Source organism: Callionymus lyra, chromosome 5 (assembly GCF_982586985.1).
Source record: "Callionymus lyra chromosome 5, fCalLyr1.hap1.1, whole genome shotgun sequence".
Taxonomy (NCBI): domain Eukaryota; kingdom Metazoa; phylum Chordata; class Actinopteri; order Syngnathiformes; family Callionymidae; genus Callionymus; species Callionymus lyra.
The window spans coordinates 5592103-5616067 of record NC_141822.1 but is presented as its reverse complement, the minus strand read 5'-3'; the positions used below and the strand labels follow the sequence as shown (position 1 = coordinate 5616067).

The window sequence follows — 23965 nt, the reverse complement described above, 5'->3', positions numbered from 1 at the left end:
AGTCTAGTTAGTCTAGTGAGTCGTATTTTTTAATGTAATTTTAGATTAATTTACATTATTATTTGTACTCAATGCATTTTACCAGCTTGAAGCAATATATAAACAAAATAAAAAATAAAAAACGTGTTGTACTTTTTCATTTATTTATGACGACTGCCCTCTATCGGTCAATAAATAGTTCTGCACTTTACGTTGACGTACAGTATAAGTACATATTTCGTGTGTACTGTAATAACTTAAATAAAAGTTACGCTGGTACTTGAATGCATATTTACAATTAAATAAAAATGATAATAGTAACGAGAATTACATTTTTGAGTCAAAAATAATTGACATTTACGTAGAATTTAAGGTGAAATTATCTTTTTAATTTGTTGAATTTGAGTCAAAGTAATTGAAACAGAACTGGGATAATGACGTCAAAGTTAAAACAAACTAAAATAGTAAATAAATGGGCGTTGGAAAGCGATGTTTAAGAAATGTGACGTCATGACTTGCACGTGTGACAGCAATCAAAACAGAATCTGGAAGAACAAGGTGGCGCGAAGTTTAGACCGTATAAGGTGTTACCTGCTAATATGACCGACTAGAGAGCCTTATAAGGTGTTACCTGCTAATATGACCGACCATACAGACTTATAAGGTGTTACCTGCTAATATGACCGACCAGAGAGAAAATAAGGTGTTACCTGCTAATATGACCGACCAGACAGGTTCACTTCTTGAATACGTTTAGGGATTAAATTGATCAAATTATTTTAGTTCTTTATTAATATGAGTCAAAAATTAAATTAATACGCTTCAAGGGAAAATATATTTTTTTTTATTTAAAAAAAAAAAGGTTAAACAAAATAAATACAGTGGGGTTTTTTTGTTTGTTTTTTTACTATTTTCCATTTGATGTTACATTGTGTTGACATATAACACCCATTGTTATGTACAAAAGTTAAGCAACTGTTTCTACGTTGAATCATCTCACAGTGAAAACATCATAAACTCGACAGTCTGGTTACGTAACCAATAATTTTTACAATACCTTGTGTATTGTCTGAGTGACGACAACATCTGGTTATTAATAATTAAACAAAGTCGTGTGTTCAGAACAAATCTGATGATATAAATGTAGAGAAACTCCTGTGTTTGTCTCGGTGTTGTCTTGACCGTTTAAGTACATATTTTATTGAGTATTGTTTTGATTGTTTAAGCGCTTTGTGACCCTGGTCTGGAAAAGCGCTCTATAGATATGAATGACTTATTTACTGACTTACTTTTTCCATTTTATATTCTATTTATATAGTCTTTTTTATCTCATTTAATTAATTATCTACCAAGTGTCTTCCTGATTGGCTGCCTGGTTTCTGTCAGTCTTAACAATAATGAATACAATAATTATAATGACTTTATTGTCATGAATTAATGACGGATTTTTTTCAATAATAATAATAATAGTAATAATAATAAATAATATTACAGTAGTAGTAGCAGAAGTATGGAAATATATCAGCGTAATAGGAATATGGTTGAATTGATCATTTAAAATCTGGAAACTTTGAACTTTTACTATTGAAATGTTGTCTTTAACCATTGAATATTTCATCTTTAGAATGTACTTTAATAGATTAATTAACTAGTTTATGTTATTTAAATTATTTTTTTTATTTTATAGAATCAAAAAATTTGATTATTTTCTAAATTAATGGATTCATTTTATTTTATTGCATTACACTTTTCTGAGCGTTCATTTTAAATAATGGGATTTTAATAATTTATTTATTAATAGGTTGAATTTGTTTTTATTGTTGTTAAATAACAGAATCCAAAGGTTTGATTATTTACTTAATTCATTAATTTGTTTTTACATATAAAGTTTGACATTATATAATATTATAATATGTTCTTTAAGCATTGAATAATTTTTGCGAATATTTAAATTTAATAATTTATTTATTAAAAGGTTTAATTCGTTTTTATTTTTAAATAACTGAATCCAAAGGTTTGATTATTTACTTAATTAAATTGATTTAGATTTTTTTTACATATAATGTTTGACATTTTATAATATTATGTTATGAGCATTGAATCTTTTTTTCTTTTTTTTTAATAGTTGAATTCAATATTTTCTTTATTAACGGTTGGATTTGTTTTTATTAAATTATTTCATTAAATTATTTGTATATTTAAAGGTTGAACTCGTTTATTTTTGTTTTTTAATATAATAAAATAAAAGCAATTATTTTCTAAATGAATGGATTTTTTTTTAAATTTAAAACGTACACGCAGTTTTATATTCTTTGTGCAACAATTTAAATAATTTAACATGTTTTTCACTCAGTTACCTTCTTGGGTCGCAGACGGTGTTGTCGGTGGGCGTGGCCTATGTGGGGAATTCCTCCCGTGACGTCACAGGCGCTAAACCGAGCACCTATTTATTCACTTGTTCTTCTTCCTGGTCCAGAGAAAAGTTCTCCTTCTCTGAAGACACTCAGACTTTGTTCTCTGAAGACACTCAGACTAAGTTCTCTGAAGAGACTCGCCTTGAACCTCGAGACAAGTCTTTAAAAATGGCCGTTCAAGGTGAGAAGAAGATCTTTGAGACTTTAGATTCAAGTGTTTTATTGTCGATTAATGGATTTATTTCCCAGGAACCATCGTGGACGTGTGCGCGCACGAGCTCCGCAACATCGGGGACCAGCTGTTCTGGACCGTCCAGCTGCTGCGGATCCTGCTCAAGAACTACGAGAGCGTCACGAAGATCAAGTGACCGGAAGATCTTCGTGAAAACCTGGAGAAAAAAAATGTTTGAAAAAAGGAAACAAAAAAGATCCAGAGCTTCTGGAGCTCCCGGTGACCTCTGACCCGCCGCGACCGTCGAGGTTGGATTTCTTTTACTATGGTTCTGGTTCCGAGTCTGACCCCAGAAGAAAGTGGACGAAGAGGTTGATGTTCTGTTGACATGTGACGAGGAACGATGACGCTGTCAGACGTGTTGTGATGACGTCAGAAATATTTATCCACGTATTTAATAAATATTCACTCTTTTCCACATGTTTTTGTACTTTTATTTCCCATAAATAGAGAGAAATACTGTCGAATATTACGAGCAAAATATGTCAAATTAAATGTGAAAAAATATCTATGTTATACTTACTATAATACTATTATAACTTTTCGTTAAATATAGTTGTTGTATGAGTATAAACATATATAATATGTCGTGTTTGGTGAATGAAAAGTTTCAGTAAGAAAAACCAAAATACATTATAAGGTATTTAAAAGATGACATAGTTGACAGAGTAAATTAAATTATTTGAATTAAAAAAAACATGTATATGTAGTAAGGACTGTTTGATTGTATTATTATATTTAATCTTATTTTATTCATTATATATTTTATTAAAACCACACCAAACAAACAAGTTTTTTTTTTTTACAATATGATTCCGAAGTAAAACGCAATAATAAAAAAAACAATTAAATGAAAAATACGTATTTTTTTCAAACAAAGTATTTGTATTAATGTTTATTTACAGGATAGTTAAACAAGTAAACCGTCTCACCGCCGCGTCACGGAAACACAAACACACACGCGCGCGCACACGCACACGCACACACACACACCGACGTACCGATGACGTTCGTAGAAGGAAAGTGAAACCCGGAAGTTCCAACTCAACAAGTTCGACGTCACAAGTTTCTACAACCGAAGTTGTGATAAAACACGTGACAAGCTGTTGAAATAAATCGATTCAAATAAATAAATGAAAATGTGAATAACCGCGTCAAAAATAAAGTATTAAATTGTGAAGAAAAATGAGAAAAAATGAATAAAGAACGGAATTATCATAATTTTAAATGTAAATGATGCATTTATCTTATTTATTCGTTACTTCATAATTGCATTTTTAATTATTTAAACTGTTTTCTAGAAACATCCTAACATGACTGCTATGAACCTGAGGTTATCTCAATGAAATGTACTTTTCTTAAGCTTCACAGTTTCATTTTATTTAATTTTAAACATGTATTTTATTGACAAGAAGAAGGAAAACATAACATCATCACTTTCCTGTAACACAAATTTAAAAACGACAACAAAGTGGAAAATCAAGGGGAAAAATATAACATTATTATTTAAAAAATAGATCATGAGATATATATCCTGTGTCATTATTACATTTTTGTTTAACTATAATTGAAATTATCTTTTTTTGTTCAGTTTGTTCTGTGAACTCACTCGTTGTATGTTTGATTTGTATTGTATTTATTATTTATTATGTATTTATTTTATTTATATAATAATTTATATTATTCATCACATCTTTTACAGTTTTATTTACCCTAAAATATTAAATATGCATATTAAAATCCATAATGTACATTTAAACAACCTGTGAAAAACTGACTCAAATAAAGAAAATAAGCCCAAGAAAATTATGTATATTTTTTAATAGTGTAATATAAATCTCTAAACCTGGATAATGTCAAATTAAACAATGTGAAATATGTTTTAAATAACTTGCTCTCATACGTTAAAAACTGGTGTCACATGTTTCAATCATGTTCACGATATTGAAAAGTGAAACTAAAAAACTGCAAGTCGACAACAAGGCGAGAAATCCGTCACAACTCGTGACAAAACCCGGAAGTGAACAAACACTAAAAGTTTCATAATAAAAGTAAACGTCGACAAATTTTACATTCTATTTTTATTTTTTTGTTTTTTTTAATTAAATACACTATTGACAAAACAAAAGCATTTGCGTATAAAAAAAATATTAGGCAGATTAATCGTACTTACCTGGATGGGATTAGAACCAACAACATTCTGCTTCGAGGAGTAACATCCTGATGGATCACATGTAGGAGGAAGATTCTGTGTTTGTTTCCATGGCAACATGAGGATGAATAAAGTTTAGTTTGGGTTGTTTTTGTGACTCTTTACTTGGTGTGAACTATTGGAATGAAGCTGTTATTCTCTGTAAACGACTCTTTATGTCCGTCGTTGTATTAGCAGACAAACTTTAGACAAAAACAGGGAAAATAAATCATGTAAAAAAAAACAAGTTATATCTATTTTATAACTGGGTTCCGCTTCATGCGTGCTTACGCCCTCTACCGGCTCCACCATGGGTTGCACGGTATCCCATAGCAACAGCAGGTAATAATTTTCACTAATTTACTGGTTTATGTTATAAGTAAACTTGTCAGAAACAAACGTCTGTAATAATAATAATCAGAGAAAATACCTAAATAAAATTAAAATAATAATTTACTTTGATTGAACGCAAAAACACATTTACATAAACGATGAATCATGAACACATTTATGAAATAATTGAAAAATAAAATGTACAAATTTAATATTTTTTAATTCATAGTCTTTTAAATTCAAAATTTTAAAAATGAATTCCATGTTTAAAAAAAACAATAAATTTAAACTTTTAAAGAATTTAAAGAATTATACATTTAAACATTTCAGCCAATCATAATTATACCTTTTCATTATAACGTTTTAATATTTAATTTAATGGGTCTATGGATCAAAAATATATTGAAATTAGAACATTCATTTTATTACAGTTTACCTAAACAATTATTTGCAAAAAATACTTTGAAACAATAAAACAAATAGTTTTCACAATATAGAAGATTTGATGATAGTTTTTAATCAAATAATATGGTTTATACAACTGTGTTTATTAAGAATTGTTAGACTTTATTATGAATTATAATACTTTCCTTTATGATACTTTTCTGCTGTCAAAGTGAAGATTTTCTTTAAAGAAAATGAATAAAAATACATTACTATTTTACACTATTATAATAGTATCCACGTATGAAAGTAAATAAACTACCAAGACATCAAAGTTTAGTTTCAGAGATGAGCTAATGTTGAAGATACACTTCATGTAAAGTGAAAAAACTGTCGTTTCATGCACTTTGTAAGATTGAAACATCAGTTCAATAGTAAGAACATTATACACTGTTGTTGAAGTTCTATTATTAACAGTGTACTTTTGAAAGTTGTCAAACTTGATTATAAATCAAACCTTCATCGAGTCTATCTTTAAATATTATCACAACACATGTGCTCAGACCTGTTCCAAGAAAACATAATAAGGGAGTGTATTGGCAAGAACTTGATGATTTTATGTAACTTTTTAAGGGAGTATTTTTTAGTATCTTCGAGTACTTCACTCTGGTGTTGTGATAGTGTTGTGACAAGTACATATGTGTAGTATTGTCCAGCACTTGACTCTGGTGTTGTGATAGTGTAGTAACAAGTATATATGTGTAGTATTGTCCAGTACTTGACTCTGGTGTTGTGATAGTGTAGTAACAAGTATTTATGTGTAGTATTGTCGAGTACTTGACTTTGGTGTTGTGATAGTGTAGTAACAAGGATATATGTGTAGTATTGTCCAGTACTTGACTCTGGTGTTGTGATAGTGACGTAACAAGTATACAGTATATGTGTAGTATTGTCCAGTACTTGACTCTGGTGTTGTGATAGTGTAGTAACAAATATATATGTGTAGTATTGTCCAGTACTTGACTCTGGTGTTGTGATAGTGTAGTAACAAGTATATATGTGTAGTATTGTCCAGTACTTGACTCTGGTGTTGTGATAGTGTAGTAACAAGTATTTATGTGTAGTATTGTCCAGTACTTGACTTTGGTGTTGTGATAGTGTAGTAACAAGTATATATGTTTAGTATTGTCCAATACTTGACTCTGGTGTTGTGATAGTGAAGTAACAAGTATACAGTATATGTGTAGTATTGTCCAGTACTTGACTCTGGTGTTGTGATAGTGTAGTAACAAATATATATGTGTAGTATTGTCCAGTACTTGACTCTGGTGTAGTGATAGTGTAGTAACAAATATATATGTGTAGTATTGTCCAGTACTTGACTCTGGTGTTGTGATAGTGTAGTAACAAGTATATATGTGTAGTATCGTCCAGTACTTGACTCTGGTGTTGTGATAGTGTAGTAACAAGTATATATGTGTAGTATTGTCGAGTAATTGACTCTGGTGTTGTGATTGTGTAGTAACAAGTATATATGTGTAGTATTGTCCAGTACTTGACTCTGGTGTTGTGATTGTGTAGTAACAAGTATATATGTGTAGTATTGTCCAGTACTTGACTCTGGTGTTGTGATAGTGTAGTAACAAGTATATATGTGTAGTATTGTCCAGTACCGGACTCTGGTGTTGTGATAGTGTAGTAACAAGGATATATGTGTAGTATTGTCCAGTACCTGACTCTGGTGTTGTGATAGTGTAGTAACTAGGATATATGTGTAGTATTGTCCAGTACTTGACTCTGGTGTTGTGATAGTGTAGTAACAAGTATATATGTGTAGTATTGTCCAGTACTTGACTCTGGTGTTGTGATAGTGTAGTAACAAGTATATGTGTAGTATTGTCCAGTACTTGACTCTGGTGTTGTGATAGTGTAGTAACAAGTATATATGTTTAGTATTGTCCAGTACTTGACTCTGGTGTTGTGATAGTGTAGTAACAAATATATATGCGTAGTATTGTCCAGTACTTGACTCTGGTGTTGTGATAGTGTAGTAACAAGTATTTATGTGTAGTATTGTCAAGTGCTTGACTCTGATGTTGTGATAGTGTAGTAACAAGTATTTATGTGTAGTATTGTCAAGTACTTGACTCTGGTGTTGTGATAGTGTAGTAACAAGTATTTATGTGTAGTATTGTCCAGTACTTGACTCTGGTGTTGTAGTATTTACAGACCACATGACTCTTGACATAGTCATAACTGCTTTCATTTGTTTTCAAACCAAAATGTGTCCAAACATCGGCTTTAAAAGCTGCTGGACTCACTGTATCCTCTCGTCCTTAGTCATCGCCAGGATCCCGCAAGATTTCATAGTTATGAAAAAAGTGTGCAATACAGTTAAATTGTATCCTCTCGACCTCAGTCATCGCTGTGATGAGATTTTTTTGTTCCTTTGGATGCGGAGGACGTAGTGACTGCTGCCATCTAGAGGCCGGAAGTTGAATTGCGAAACAAAAATGAACCAATTCTATTAATCTTTGAATGTTAAGTGTAAAAAGGAAAATGAATTAATTAGTTTTATGTGTAGTTTATTCAAATATAAACGATAAAAGAACTATGATAAAGTAAAATAAGATTTGCAATATACTTTTTTTTTTTATACAGTACTGTTGAATTTATTGTGAAACAAAGTTGCAAAACAAAAATGAACAAATGCCAAAAGTATTTGGATGTTAATTGTAAATCACAAAAAAAAAAGCGCATTATTTTATTTAAATATAGAGGCTGAATTTACAGACCACATGACTCTTGACAAAGTCGTAACTGCTTTTGTTTTCAAACCAAAATATGTCCAAAACATCAGCTTTAAAAGCCGCTGGACTCACTGTATCCTCTCGTCCTCAGTCATCATTATTCCTTTAGCTGTGGAGGACGTAACTACCGCTGCCATCTAAAGGACAAAAGTTTAATTGCAACACAAAAATAAACAAACGTTAATTTTTAAGGTTGATTGTAAATTAATTTATTGATGATTTAAAAGCAAAAAATAAAAAGATTACTCCTCATTAATGTTATTAAAAATAAACAGCTTGAAGTTGGTCGATGTATATTCTCGTCACGCGGCTCACAAAGAAAAACCAGCAACAAAAGCTAAATTCAGGCACTTAAAGGATCCTTACTTTATTTTGTGTGGCAATACAAAAGCATTACAGAATCATAGACGGAGAGAGAGAGAGAGAGAGAGAGAGAGAGAAGATCCCTTTCCTTGATCGGTAAAATAACGACTCGTTTACACGGGTTTTCCTTTTCGCCGCTACATCCACCAGTACCTGTGGCCCTCCACCCACACATGCATCCTCGCGGGGTCTTCTGTCCGAGGACGGACCACCGACGACGAAAACGATAAAAATGATCAGAACGATGACGTTCTTCGCTTCGAAAGGATGTGCAGTGAAGCCCCTTGGATATGCTCCTTAAAATGTATTAAAAAATAGATAAAGATATGATTTTTTTTTTGGAAAATGGTGGCATTTGTACAAAGAGCGAATGAGCAGAGTTTTGATGTAAAAAGTTTCAAAAACAAAACCAAAAAAATCATTCCACCGATCGAGACGCAGCGACTCACACCTGGAAACATAAGTGCAGAATGTATTTCAGTTTTTTAAATCCATCGGAATGAATCTTTATATATATTTATATATAAAATAACCCGCGCCAACTACAATATTCATCGTCCTCGAACCTACGACTGTGCAAAATAGTTATGAACGGCAAAAACTAGGAGCTTCTATTAGCGAGATAAAGAAAAAAAACTTGGAAGACTCGTCGCGATCCGTCGACTCGTTTTTGTGTCTCGAGGAGTAAAAGTGTCGGTCGGTCGTCGGCGGCAACAACGTAGAGTTACGGAAAAAATGGAACGTGACATAAAGAGACTCGACGTGTACGACCCCGGGTTCAAAAAAAATAAAGTTTTATCCTCGTACTTTTGTGGTTTAGAAACCATTTCAATGATCTTGACGTCGTCTCCTCGTATCTTAACTTCTCTCTGATAAAATCACATTTTCTTCTACGTCTTCAAACGTACGGAATATTCAACGGTTTTATTTTACCATAAAGAATTGTCAAAACGTGGTTTAATTATTGAAATGTTTTTAAGCAATTTTTTTTATATTAATAATTGAATTCAATCATTTCTATGTATTTAAAGGTTGATTTGTTTTATTTTATTAAATAGAAATAAATAAAATAACATGTATATTGAATTTAACCTTCATTTTCAGACAAAAAATCATGAATAAAATGTTTTAAAAAATTCTAATAATTAATATTTAAATATTTGTTAACCTTTTAAATTCAAAATAGCTGAAGATTTTTATATTGAATTTAAGCCTTTGAATTAAAAACGATTTAAAATAAAAAATTGAATTCCGTTTTAATTAATACTTAAATTTCTACGTACGTACAAATTATTCCATTTTTTAATTCAATTATTAAAATAAGAGAAACTAATTTCACCTTTCAATACACAAATCATTGAATTAAATTAATAAATTAAAACAACGTCAACCTTTTTTTTATAAAGCTATTGAATAACAATTATCAACTAATTAAAGGATTTAAATCTTAAAACATTTCAATAAAAACCGTTTCAACAAACATGGAGATGCGACTCATGAACGAAAACCTTCCAAACATCTTCAAACATAAGGTCAAGGGTCGAGCACCAGCAGCTGCGGACGATGTGAACACAGACCAGGGTTTGATTCTGATCCACGACGAAAAGGGATGAGGTTTCCTTGTGTGGGTCAAAGGTCAAACTTCCGGCGAGAATCCTCTTTTCCGCGGCCGTCGCCTCCGCCTTTTTGTTGTTGCGAATGACAGAAGCGTCGTATTTTCCCATGAACACTTTCCCTCCGTCGTCCTCGGAGACGCGACCAATAGTAACCGCCACCATCAAGATTGCACTAAGTTAACTCGGGGCCGACGCCCACAACCTCATCCGTAGATGAACAACCAGGCTTTTCCCAAAAAGCCAAAACAGATTGTCTCGTGTCTTTGTGTTTCCTTTTTTTTTTTTTTTATTCCTCAAGTCCTTTCGATGGAATCCGAGCGGCTCCGGCGCCGCCGCTTCATTTCCCCAGAGCCGCCACCACGGCCCACATGAGTTCGTTGGCCGACGACTTGGCGCTCTCCTTCTCGGGCTCCAGCTCCAGCAGGGTGTGGACCCTCTTCATGCCCAGGTCGTAGAGGTCGTCGTGCAGCGGCGCGAAGGCGTTCTCCAGGACGTCGGACGAGTGCGCCAGCAGGATCAGGGACAGAACGCGCTTGTCCATGCGCTGGGAGTCGTTGACCCACTTCTCCAGAACCGAGTCCTGGACCTTCTTGACCAGACGCTGCAGGAGGAACACCAGGAAATACATATTGTCAGTTTTAACTTCTACATCAGGGTCTTGACCATGTGACTTTAATTTATTCAGTTTTTATCAGGCAGAGCAAGAGACTCTTGGTTAATGGTTAATAAATAAAGTATAACAGTGTCATCAGAATATTAGTAGAAGAATTTAATGTTTCAAAAGTTGAAACTTTGATTTTTAGTTTATTCAATTTAAAAAAAAGAATTAAACAGTTGTTTCTTAATGATTTAACAAAAATAATTTCTTGAAACTTTGAATTTTTAAAGCATTTAATTATATATTTTGAATAATTGATTTAAAAAATGAAAAGTTTTTAAACAATTGAATTGAAAAATGTTATTTTTTTTAATTTGAATTTCAAGTATTAACAAATTAAACACCTTGTACTCATTTAAATTCAATATAAAAATTATTAATGAATATCTTAAAAATAATGTTTTTTTTACTCATATTTGTTTTGTTTTTAAATAGTTTAATTAGAAAATGTAAATATTATTTGGTTCATTTAATATCAATATTTTATTCAGATTGTTTTTAAGCATTAAATGTTTTTTCCAATGATTTAATAAAATTCTTCCAAAATTCAAATTCACTATATAAAGAGCAACAATAGAATTAAAGCTAAAGATTGTTTTTATTTGATTGAGCTTTTTTTTTTTTATAAAAATGTGTAGTTCTGCTTTAAAAAGAATTGTTTTGTTAAAAAAGTTTAAAAAAAATCATATACAATTTTAATCATTAAAAGCTACAACTTAATATTTCAAATGTTTTTTTAAAGCATTTAATTATATACTTTGAATAATTGATATTAAAAATGTTTTTTTTACTGACATTGTTTTGTTTTTAAATAACTGAATTGAAAAATGTACCTTTTTTGTCACTTTAATTTCAATATTTGAAAAATGAAACAATCCTAATTCAATTTTGTATTTATTTATTAATTTAAAAGTTGGTATTATTGGTAACAAGTGAGATCAAGCAGCTCAAGTATCGTCGGTTAAAAAGGATTCATTTAAAAAATACTTATTTTTTATTTAACTATTCAAAAAAATGATCAAAGATTCAACCTTTCAATATGAAAAATGACTGTTTTAATGAAATGTGGTCGTTTTTAGAAGCAATGAATCATCTTTAAGAACAAAAAGTTTCAACCGTTTGAAAAGTTGAACATAAAAACTCAATATTCTGATGATACTTCTATGTACTTTTTCATTTTCAAACCAAGACAAACATCGACTCTCGCTCGACTGGATCTTAAAACAGGTTCCGCGAGTTGCTCTGATCGAACAAAGACAAACCTGTGGTCATTCACTGCAGGTCATTAATCACTTCCAGTCAAACCTTGATCGTACCTGTTTGATTGTACTGTTGGTGAGCGGATGCGTCGTCATGTCGAACAGCAGGAAGTTCTGCTTCTCTGTCGTCAAGACGCCTTTTTCCACCAGATTCTTGGCCAAGCGTTCCCTCACGTTCCTCAACTGGAAGTGCAGCTTCAGCGGGTTCCAGGTCTCACCTGAGGACACAGGTGAGGTTACGTTCGTCAGCATCTTGAGAACAGATTGTCGAAGCGCCTTGTGACCCTGGTCTAGAAAAGATCTTTACAAATAACCTTTACTAACTTACAAATATCAAAATAAATTGATTATTTTTACATGTACTAACCGACTGTCAAAGAATGAAAAGATGACTTCCTGTCAATATTTAATCATTTGTGTTCATTTTATACCAATGTTTTTATAATGTCATCACAACAAATCCCTGTGTTATCTTAAATTTAAAAGGCTAACAATTGAAAAGAATGTTGAATTTAGAACATTATTGGAACTACAATATCAAACTTCATGTGCAAAATAATTAATTATTTTTGAAAACATTCATTTTAAAATGTAATTATAAAAAACAACCAACTTTTCAACATAGAAATTCATTAATTTTTTGAAAAAAATCCTCAGTTTTCATCTAAAGTAATATCTGTATTCAATAATTTTTATATTGAAAGGTTCAATTTGATTAGGTAATTAAATAATTTAATTTAAAAAAGGATATATATTTTTTAAATAACCATCCATTCACTCTGAAAATATTAAATTTTTCTTTATCCAATAATTTAATAAAGATAATTGTGTCAACATTTGAAATGTTAAATTCAAGTACTCAATATTCAACACAGACAAAGCTCCATCTTTAAAGGGATTCGACCACATGACAAAACGCCATCAACAACATTTATAAATATATATTATATTATATATATATTTTGATAGTTTTCCACTTTTCTGTCTGCATTCCCCTTCGAGGGGTTTCCACGGCGACGTCCACCTCGACCTACACGGTCCTGGACGAGAGCGACAAGACAAAGGTGTTCTCACCGCTCAGCAGTTCGATCCAACTCTGGACGGTCTCTGGAGGCTGCGTGGCGTTGATGTGCTTCAGAGCCTCGTCCAGCAACACGTCACCTGTCGGGGCGTCGGACTTGCAGATCACCTGAGCAAACAAGAGTCGAGCGTCACTGATCCACCGTCTCACAAGATCCTGGTCCAACCGGACGCCGGAGAAACGTCCCACAGTTGAGACGACGATCGACTTCCTCATACAACGTACGGACCAATAGTTTGACATGGATTTTGAGCCGAAGAAATTTGGTTTAACGGAATTCCTGAATATACACTTAAACATTTGAAGTCTTTTTAAAGTATTCCTTTGATTTTCAACACTGTAATTACCTTTTTTTTTAACCTGACGTTACTCATGACAGACGTGATAATTACAACTATTCTGAACGACTGTCACAATAGTTTATGATGTTAGATAATATGACACCTGTTTTTATGCCTCAAACAAAAACAACAGTAATTTTAACCGCTTTCATATGGAAGTACATCAGTGCCATCAGAATATTTAATGGGTGAATTTATCTTTTTCAAATATTGAAAGTTTGAATTCATTTCGATTGTTTAATATTTGTTTATTTTAATTTCGATGATTCAATATTTGTTATATTTTAATATCAATTATTCTTTTTTTTTTTTTTTTAATTTGAAGCCTTTTAAATTCAATGTAAAACAAAAGAAGCCTTTTAAATCCATCATATCAGAGCCACCAGACAAAACCAAACGAGTACCGAGTTACTTCATCAGAATCTTCAGATCGATCGTGAGATTTAGTTTAAGATGTTTAAACTCCAGACGTTAAAATAAAGTTGATACTTTGTCATGAAAATATCTAAACTGATGCGGCAGTGATGACGACAAATATTGAATAATTGAAAAATGTTCTACCTTTCAATATTTGAAAAAATAAATTCAATATTCTGATGGCACTGATGTACTTCCACACTTTCAGTACAATATGAAGCTGGAATGAAGAATTACGGACACATAAAAACAACTTAAAAATGTAGAACTTGCCATTGTTTAACTGAATATATTTGCTACTATGGTTTTACTTAACTATGAAGTACAACCAGAAAGTGCCAGTTAAAGGAAACAATAACAGAATAAAGAGAATGGAAGCAAATTTCACATTTTAAATGTTTAAAAACGTTTTAATTATTTCTGATTTTTATAAATGTATTTAAAAATTAAATTATATTTTCTTTTACACATAAAGTTATAAATTGTAATTCAAATAATCTGAAAAAGTATACTTTTTTTTTCTTCTTCTCTGTAGGCTTTTAAATTCAATATAAACATGTTGCTAGTGTAGCTCCGTCGTGATTGTCTGGTGAAATAATACAATTATTTATATTAAAAAAAAAACAGCCTACAATATTGAAATTATTTAAAAAAGATCATTAAATGACAGCTTTAATTTGCCCTGAAATTACTTTACCTTGTTTTTTGTTTAAGGCCTAAAAAGCGTCTCTTGAATCAGACAAATCCAAACGTTTCAAAATGTAAAAGGTTAAATTCAATCATTCTACGACATATATTCTGACATCACTGTACAGTCTTTGCATCGACCAGACGTGTCTTTGGCCAAATAAAGGTTGATAAAAAAACCTTCTTGCCAGGGTCACCATTACTATCACAACAATAACAGACATAACATGAGTTTCGTTTGCCTGTGAAACACTAACACGACGGTGAAGTCACGTGAAGGACGACCTCTTGTGAAACTCACTTAATGACAGAAAATAGTTAATGACCGCGACGCTCCCAACGATCGTTCTGGTTAAGAATTAATGGATTATATCTAAATATCTCAGAGAGGAGTAGCTTTCAATATGGCAGCCAAGACGACAATGAAGAGTGATGGATGGAGCAGCTGTGCTTAGAATAGTTTCTCACACTGACTTACATTAGGCTGTAAAAAGTAAATTAAGGAAGCGTCAAATATCACATGTAACGATTCTCTTCGCTGCTTATTTCAACAACTATTTCACAACTCATGGTTTCTAGTTAAGTTGAACTCATTTCCATGAAGCCAAAGATAGAAAAAGCACTTTAAACATTTATTTAAATTTAGTATTTAAGGTTGAACTTAAAAGGTTTTAATTTTCTTTTTTTAGGTATTGAACCGTTTACTGTAAGTAAGTAAGTAATTTTTTTATTTTCTTTTCCAGACCAGGGTCACAAAGCGCTTAAACAATCAAAACAATATTCAATAAAGTATATACTTTAAAGGTCAAGATAAAACTGGGCTCACAACAGCTTTGCCAATAATTTCAACAAATACGTAATATTTAAAGCTTGAATTTATTACTAATATTATCAATATAATTCATATTAAATTTGTCTGCCACCGAACAATACTAATAGAATAACGAGCCAATTGTTGAGTCAACTTTTAAAAATTGAGATCATAATCGGTACAAATGTTTAAATATTGAATTCAGAAAATTATGGTCGGTTTTATTCATTAAAAAAAGATTTAAATGCGTTAAATTCATTGTAGTTTTACATCTTAGTTGAAATGACTTTAGTTGATGTAATTGACTGAATAATACAATTGTAAGTAAGTAAGTAATGGTTGTTTCTAAAGCACCTTTCTGGACCAGGGTCACAAGGCGCTTTAACCATCAAAAACAATACACAGTTAAAACTACTGTTAAACAAGTTTAATGTAGGAAATTTTCTGTGTTTTTTTTTTATCAGTTGTAAATTCCAAACCCTCTGCTGTCAATCAAGTGAGAGCAGATGGCATGAGTGATAAAAACATGGGAGTTTGAAGAACAAATCTCATGTCATGTTCTGCACATACTTTAGTTCCTCTGGTCAGTCCAGCAGTTACAGGAAACATTCATGAGATCAATGAAGACTTGAACATAAATATAATTTTTGAAGAGGACGACAATGATCCTGTGGTGGACTGTTGATGTATATTAGTAATTATACTAGTCAAGAACCTGCACAATACATTATTTATGATTTAAAACCATGTGGTTTTGCTGACCAACTACATCTCATGACAACTCTCAACAACCACAAACTACCACCAGTTAATACACAGAATGTTTATTTGTACATTTACTTTTGAGTTTTTGCACTCTCTGCTGATCATTGTACACACATGAGCAAATACACTATGATCCACTGTAGTATTGTATCCTTTTTCTTAACTATTATGTGGGCAGTACAAGTAAAAAAACAAAAGAAAAACAGTACTCGGCACCAGCGAAAAACAATACTAGGCGCCCGCGAAACAATACTAGGCGCCCGCGAAACAATTCTCGGCGCCTCCGAAACAATACTCGGCACCCGCAAAACAATACTCGGCGCCCGCAAAACAATACTCGGTGCCCGCGAAACAATGCTCGGCGCATGCGAAACAATACTCGGTGCCCACGAAACAATACTTGGCGCCCGCGAAACAATACTTTGCGCCCGCAAAACAATATTTGTCTCCCACGAAACAATACTTGGCGCCCGCTACTCGGTGGCCACGAAAAAACTACTTTGTAGCCACGAAACACTACTCGTGGCCACAAAGTACTAATTCGTGGCCATGAGTAGGTATAATGTGTGCAAATCGAGCACAGCTTCACTAATTCCCTCGACCCTCAACGAAAACCTGTACACCTACTACTATCACTACTTCTTTTGAGGGTTTGAATTATCTTTATATACAAATCAAAAATTATTTTCATGCCATTTGTACCAGTAAATATCTGATAAACTTCAAATCAGATTCAATTGAAACTTTTATACCACCCGGACGGAATGATTTCCCAAAATAGTTTGATTGAAAGTTGTATTTAGCGCTTCAGCTGCACTTTAAGAACGCAGGGTTTTCTAGGTCCTTAAACAGGAAGTTACATCAGACCTACTTCATGGCCAGAAATTATTGTTTTTTACTATGTCATGTCTGGGGCTCCGGACTGTTGACTTAGAATTGAAGGGAATAAATGTAAGGGGCCCGATGATGACAGCGATATAACAACATAAACAAAACATGACCAAAATTTCAATAATAAGAGTATTTATTAATTGCATTAAAGAAGCTCAATATAATACAACACTGACTTCAAACCATCAAGGACAACTAGGTCTCTTTTGGAAAACAAGAGTTGCTGGTGAAAGAACGGCTGATAACAACGCTTTATTGCCAAAGAATAACGAGATTCCTGAGAATTTTAACTTGCTTTCATTTCACGTCCTATTAAACCCCTCGAGGATGAGGAGGCGTCGTAAACATGGCAGGTTTAAAATTGGGCGCTTAACAAGCCTCTCATCTTTTATGTTATTATTTAATGGGCTGTCGATTCAGAATGACACAGGAATTCAGACGGGGTATCGTGACGGTCTTAATCTGGACCGCCATGACAGAACATTTGTATTCCTGTGGAAAGATATGGAGTACAAAGTGCTTAAGTGACGAACAAGAACGCAAAGTTCAGTGTGTACATGTGAGGGATCAATAAAGTTCATCCATCTATCAATGTAGGAGCTTAATGAGTGCTTTGCAGGAGTAGAATCTATATCAGTGTCACCGGAATATTGAAGGGTCAAACGTTTAGACATTTAATTATGTTGCATTTATTACGTCCTCCGCAGCTAAAGGAAACATGAAGATCCCGGCCATGACTGAGGACGAGAGGCTACAGTGACTCCAGCAGCTTCTAAAGCTGATGTTTGGACATATTTTGGTTTGAAAACAAATGAAAGTAGTTACGACTGTAAATACTACAACACCAGAGTCAAGTACTGGACAATACTACACATATATATCCTTGTTACTACACTATCACAACACCAGAGTCAAGTACTGGACAATACTACACATATATACTTGTTACTACACTATCACAACACCAGAGTCAAGTACTGGACAATACTACACATATATACTTGTTACTACACTATCACAACACCAGAGTCAAGTACTGGACAATACTACACATATATACTTGTTACTACACTATCACAACACCAGAGTCAAGTACTGGACAATACTACAAATTAGGGCTGCATGATATTGGAAATAAGTGCGATATTCCATATGTGTGTCTTGAAATGCGATCGACATTAATGCAATTTTTTCATTCAAGATCAAGATCCAGCCGCGAGTACTGTAGGTTAGGTCCAGGGGGTTTAAAGAAGGAAAACTATGCTATTTTTCTCTTTCGTTTATTTTGGCACTTCGGTGACGACATGATGGTAGAAAAATATCACTTACAATGCTCAGTCTCGTGGGACTTGAATCGTTTTCCCGCGAAACTGAGCGACATCAGATTCACGATCTTATAAGAAAACAACTGAGACGAGATGAAAAGTTCTTACAATATGTTGCTTTAACAAAGGAGGTTGAAAGACACGAGTGACCGGATCACTAGTGTTTGACTAGATCAGAAGTTAGTATTACTTCGGTGTATATACTGACCTAAGTCAACGCGCCGGCAAGACGCGTCGCCATAGCAACCGAGCCTAGCAAGCTGCGCCGCACAGTTCACAGACAGACGGAGACGTAAACAACAACTAGACATAGAAGTACAAATTGACAACTTTACAGAACGTGACACTGATTGGTCGAAGTGCGTATTTAAGAAATGCTTGATTTATACAAAATGATAAATTATCGCACATGTTTTTGATATGTATATCGCACGTGCCAATATCGCGAGATTGATATAATGTGCAACCCTACTAAAAATATATACTTGTTACTACAGTATCACTATACATCTTAAGAATTGTGTTTTTTTAATATTTGGCAAATGGATCTTATTTATTCAGAGCTTTTCTATGTTGTTTTTTCCCCAGCCCCCAACATGCTTTACACAAGGAAACACGTTCACACATACAGTAACACACACACCGATGGGAGTAGGCTGCGAGGCCGGATGGACCATCAAGAACAATGACGAGTGTCTTGCTCAAGGACGAGGGCTGGGTCGTACAGAGCAGTGTTGTTCAACCCGTTTTGAGCCCAGGTAGACTTTCTTAATTGAAAAGATTACGAGTCGCACCACCGGAAAAACATGTTTAAAAAAATTATAGTCTGTATATCAACCATCTAGTGATATAGAAGAGTATTACATGAGTATACTCAGAGTCACTACAACAACACAGACACCCATGTGTGATCATAACTTGACAATGTGTGGAATGTTTTGAAGAAAAGCTGATGAGCGACAAAAGCAGGAAACACTGGATTAAATCGTCTCTTGGGAAATTTGTTGTGGTTTATATTTTCGTCTTTGGAAATTTACCAAAGCTGAAAAAGAAATCAAGTAAAGACTTGTACAATGTTTTCTTGTTGTTATTATCGATCTTTTTATGTTGACAAAAGTATTGCTAAAGAACTAGTATGGAATGAAGGCATCAGTAACTATGTCGAACATTATCGATCAATACTCGCCACCAGCTACGACGCCACCAAATTAATTTATAATTTATATATTCAAAGTTTTTGCTTTTTCACCCCATTATGCATCATGTGATCAAGTTGGATTAAGTCACTCTATTGGAAATTATACTGAACTTCAAAGACTACGAAGTGAAATATATTGTATTTTAAATTTTTATTTTAGAATTATTGGAATAAGAATCTCAAACTGTGTGTGTGAACAATAAATCATTTTAATATTCAATTATTAAATAAAAAACAGGTTCAACCTTTCCATGTACAAATGATGTAATAAAATTATTCTAAAAATATAATTCAATCCTTAAAAGTCAACTAATGATAAACTCAACTCTCCTGACATAGTAAATGTTCTTCAAGACACAGTAAGTTCCTCATCATGACCATGTTTTACACTCATTTACTTTATAAAGTTGCTCTGAAATCTGGACGAACGAGAGGTTACGAGAGTCTATTACGACGTAATAATGGCTTCACCCCTCCTCCAGCTGTAATCACACGTGCTTTATTTATACAAGGAGTCCCTTGGAGGTGGAGATTTCCTGGGGATCGATGAAACCTCCTCGCTTGACCAACCACAGCAGAGTGGGTGTGGTTATGGTCAACAAGATTTAATCTCCAGAAAAACAAAGTGTTTTCAGTGGGCGGAGCTTAAGATCATTTTCTGATGTCAGTATTTCAATGAAGATAGTTTACATATCAGTAACATTTTCGATCAAGACCCTCATTAATGTTTATTCTTTTATTGACTTAATCTATTTATTTTCCCGTGAAAGTAGCTACAAATAAAATCAAACTAACAACACAACACACACCGATTATACAATACACTCACACATAACAACACACACTGTTGATACAATAGAGGCACACATCACAACAACACACACTGATGATACAATAGAGTCACACATCACAACAACACACACTGAAGATACAACAGACTCCACACATCACAACACACCGATGACACAATAGACTCGAACATCATGACAACACACACTGATGATACAATAGACTCCACACATCACAACACACTGATTATACAATAGACGCCAACATCATAACAACACACACGATGATACAATAGACTCCAACATCACATCAACATACACTGATGATACAATAGAGTCACATATCACAACAACATACACTGATTATACAATAGAGTCACACATCACAACAACACACTCATTATAAAATAGAGTCCAACATCACAACACACACACGCTGATGATACAATAGACTACAACATCACAACACACCGATGACACTATAGACTCCAACATCACAACAACACATACTAATGATACAACAGACTCTACACATCACAACACACTGATTATACAATAGACGCCAACATCACAACAACACACACCGATGATACAATAGACTCCAACATCACATCAACACACACTAATGATACAATAGACTCCAATACCACAACAACATACACTGATGATACAATAGAGTCACACATCACAACAACAACACACACACTGATGATACAATAGACTCCAACATCACAACAACACACACACGCTGATGACACGATAGACTCCAACATCACAACAACACACACACGCTGATGACATGATAGACTCCAACATCACAACAACACACACACTGATGACACAATAGAGTCCAACATAACAACACACTGATGACACAATAGAGACACACATCACAACAACAACAACACACACACACACTGATGACACGATATAATTCACCATCACAACAACACACACACACTGATGATACAATAGAGTCACACATCACAACAACACACACACTGATGATACAATAGAGTCACACATCACAACAACACACACACACTGATGATACAATAGAGTCACACATCACAACAACACATGCTGATGATACAATAGAGTCACACATCACAACAACACACACACACTGATGATACAATAGAGTCACACATCACAACAACACACACACTGATGATACAATAGAGTCACACATCACAACAACACACACGCTGATGATACAATAGAGTCACACATCACAACAACACACAGACAAACACACACTATAGTTACACTTTAAGTTGATACTATTATTATGTTTGTCTTTAACACAACAACCTTCATCCTGGCTCTACAGGTGCACACCAGAGACAGGTGTGTCCACCTGGTCTTCGGACAGGAAGTTCCAGTGAAAACCATCTGCTCACCTTCCTGGACAGAAGACTCTTCCTCCTGACCCCGCAGGCCTCCAGCAGGATCCGGCCCCTGAGGGCCAGTTCCACCATCATGCAGCCCCGCAGACCCGAGGAGATGCAGTCGTTCCAGAAGGACGTGTAGCCCTGGAGAGAAGAAGGAGCAGCAGGTGAGTGCCAGGTGAAGCTGCTACGTCACGCAGGTAACACAAAAAACGACCCGGAAATGGATGAAAAATAACCACCTCAGGTGTTCAACGAAACACAGCCTCCAGGTGTGAGGACGCGAGGAAGAGTCGACACGACACTTAACTTCCTACTCTTACAAAAAGTTGTGTTTTAAGTGGATTATCAACCTGCCCACCTCTCGGTCCTTGAGGCCCAGCAGCAGCACCTCCTCCATCAGCGTGAGTCTGGTCTCCTTCGAGTCCCCCTTGTCGTCGTCGTTGTTCTCCTCGTCCCAGCGCCGGGCCTCGTCCGAGTCCGAGTCCGAGAGCTTGTCGACGGCGGCGCTGCGAGTGGCTTCCGTCCGGCGCTGGACCAGGCCGGAGCTGCGCTGCTGGAGGGAAGTCATTTTGTTTTTTTGGGGGGTTTTTCTCCCTTTCGAAGAAAAACAAAATGCCGCCCAAAACAAAACAAAAAGGGAGGGAAGCGTCAGCCGCGACTGGCCGCGCTCTCAGGCCGCATGGAAGGTGGTCCGAGCAGGGCGAGAGTCGTAAGATGGCTGCCTCTGTCGCTGCTGCTGCTGCTGCTGCGGGAGAGAAGGAGACGAAGATCCTGCTTCAGCTCTGCCCACTTCCTGATCCAACATGGCGGCGGCGCTGACGTAGACGAGCTTTCTGAGGTGGACCTTGAACGCAACAGTCGTGCTGCGTTCACGGACGTGCGGTGCTTCGAGTCAAGTCGGAACTAGAAATATTGTTTTTTAAGTAGAAATACAACAAAGGCTATTTAATCATTCGTTACGTCATAATAATGTTTTAAAGGAGGGAAGATATATTTTTTAAAACTTTTTGATTGTACTTATTATGCAGGAAAATAAATTGAAAAACGTAAATAAATAAATACACCTGCAACATAAATACACAATGTATTCATCCATCATAAACACGTGTTTTTTAAAGAAAGTTTTATCTGATGTTATTTATAATGCAGTTACTTTCACGTGAAAATAAATAGATTTAGTCAATAAAAGAATAAAGATGAATTAGGTACAATACACCTGCAACAAAAATACACAACATTTATATATCTATGATAAAAACGTGTTTTTCCAATAAAGTTTTTATCTGATGTTATTTCTAACAAATACACAAATCTATATATCTATGATAAAAACAATTAAAAAAACAAAACAATACGTGTTCATTTGATTTTATTTATAATGCAGTTACTTTCATGGGAAAATAAATTGATTTTGTCAATAAAAGAATAAACATGAATTAGGTACAATACACCTGCAACAAAAATACACAACATTTATATATCTATGATGAAACCTTTTTTTTTTTTAAAGACGTATTGATATGATTTTATTTATATTGCAGTTACTTTCACAGGAAAATAAATATATGAAGTCAATAAAAAATCTATATGTAAATGGCACAATAAATCTGCAACATAAATACACCAAATCTATACATCTATGACAAAAACATGTTTTTCAAAGACTTGTTTATCTGATTTTATTAACAATGCAGTTACTTTCACAGGAGAATAAATGTATTCAGTCAATAGAATAAACATGAATTAGGTATGAAGGATGATAAATGACTTATGTATAATTACATTTATAAATATACATGTATTGATACATTTATTTACACAAGAGTGTTTTATCTGATTTTATTTATAATGCAGTTACTTTTACAGGGAAATAAATAGATCAATAAAACAATTATAAATGAATCGGAATTTATACATAAATTCTACAACAAAAACGCACATTTTTATTTATATCTCTAACACATAAATATGTCAATATCATGATACGTATCATAAAGACTTGCTGAAACAAACCTCTAATAAATACAC

General features: G+C 33.8%; 2 protein-coding genes across 2 annotated transcripts; one reads left to right on the top strand and one right to left on the bottom strand.

Moving 5' to 3' along the window:
• Positions 1–489: 489 nt before the first annotated feature.
• Positions 490–3045, top strand: LOC148079116 (uncharacterized). The gene is made up of 3 exons (XM_087792248.1): positions 490–563; positions 2333–2574; positions 2643–3045. The coding sequence occupies exons 1-3, from the start codon at positions 490–492 to the stop codon at positions 2759–2761; spliced, it is 435 nt and encodes a 144-aa protein (XP_087648374.1). The 3' UTR covers positions 2762–3045.
• A 5636-nt stretch (positions 3046–8681) lies between these two features.
• LOC148079115 (Golgi phosphoprotein 3-like) lies at positions 8682–22737 on the bottom strand. Its single transcript, XM_087790588.1, has 5 exons — positions 22296–22737; positions 21947–22078; positions 13314–13428; positions 12297–12457; positions 8682–10923 (listed from the first exon to the last, which is right to left on the bottom strand). The coding sequence occupies exons 1-5, from the start codon at positions 22503–22505 to the stop codon at positions 10660–10662; spliced, it is 882 nt and encodes a 293-aa protein (XP_087646714.1). The 5' UTR covers positions 22506–22737; the 3' UTR covers positions 8682–10659.
• Positions 22738–23965: the final 1228 nt, after the last annotated feature.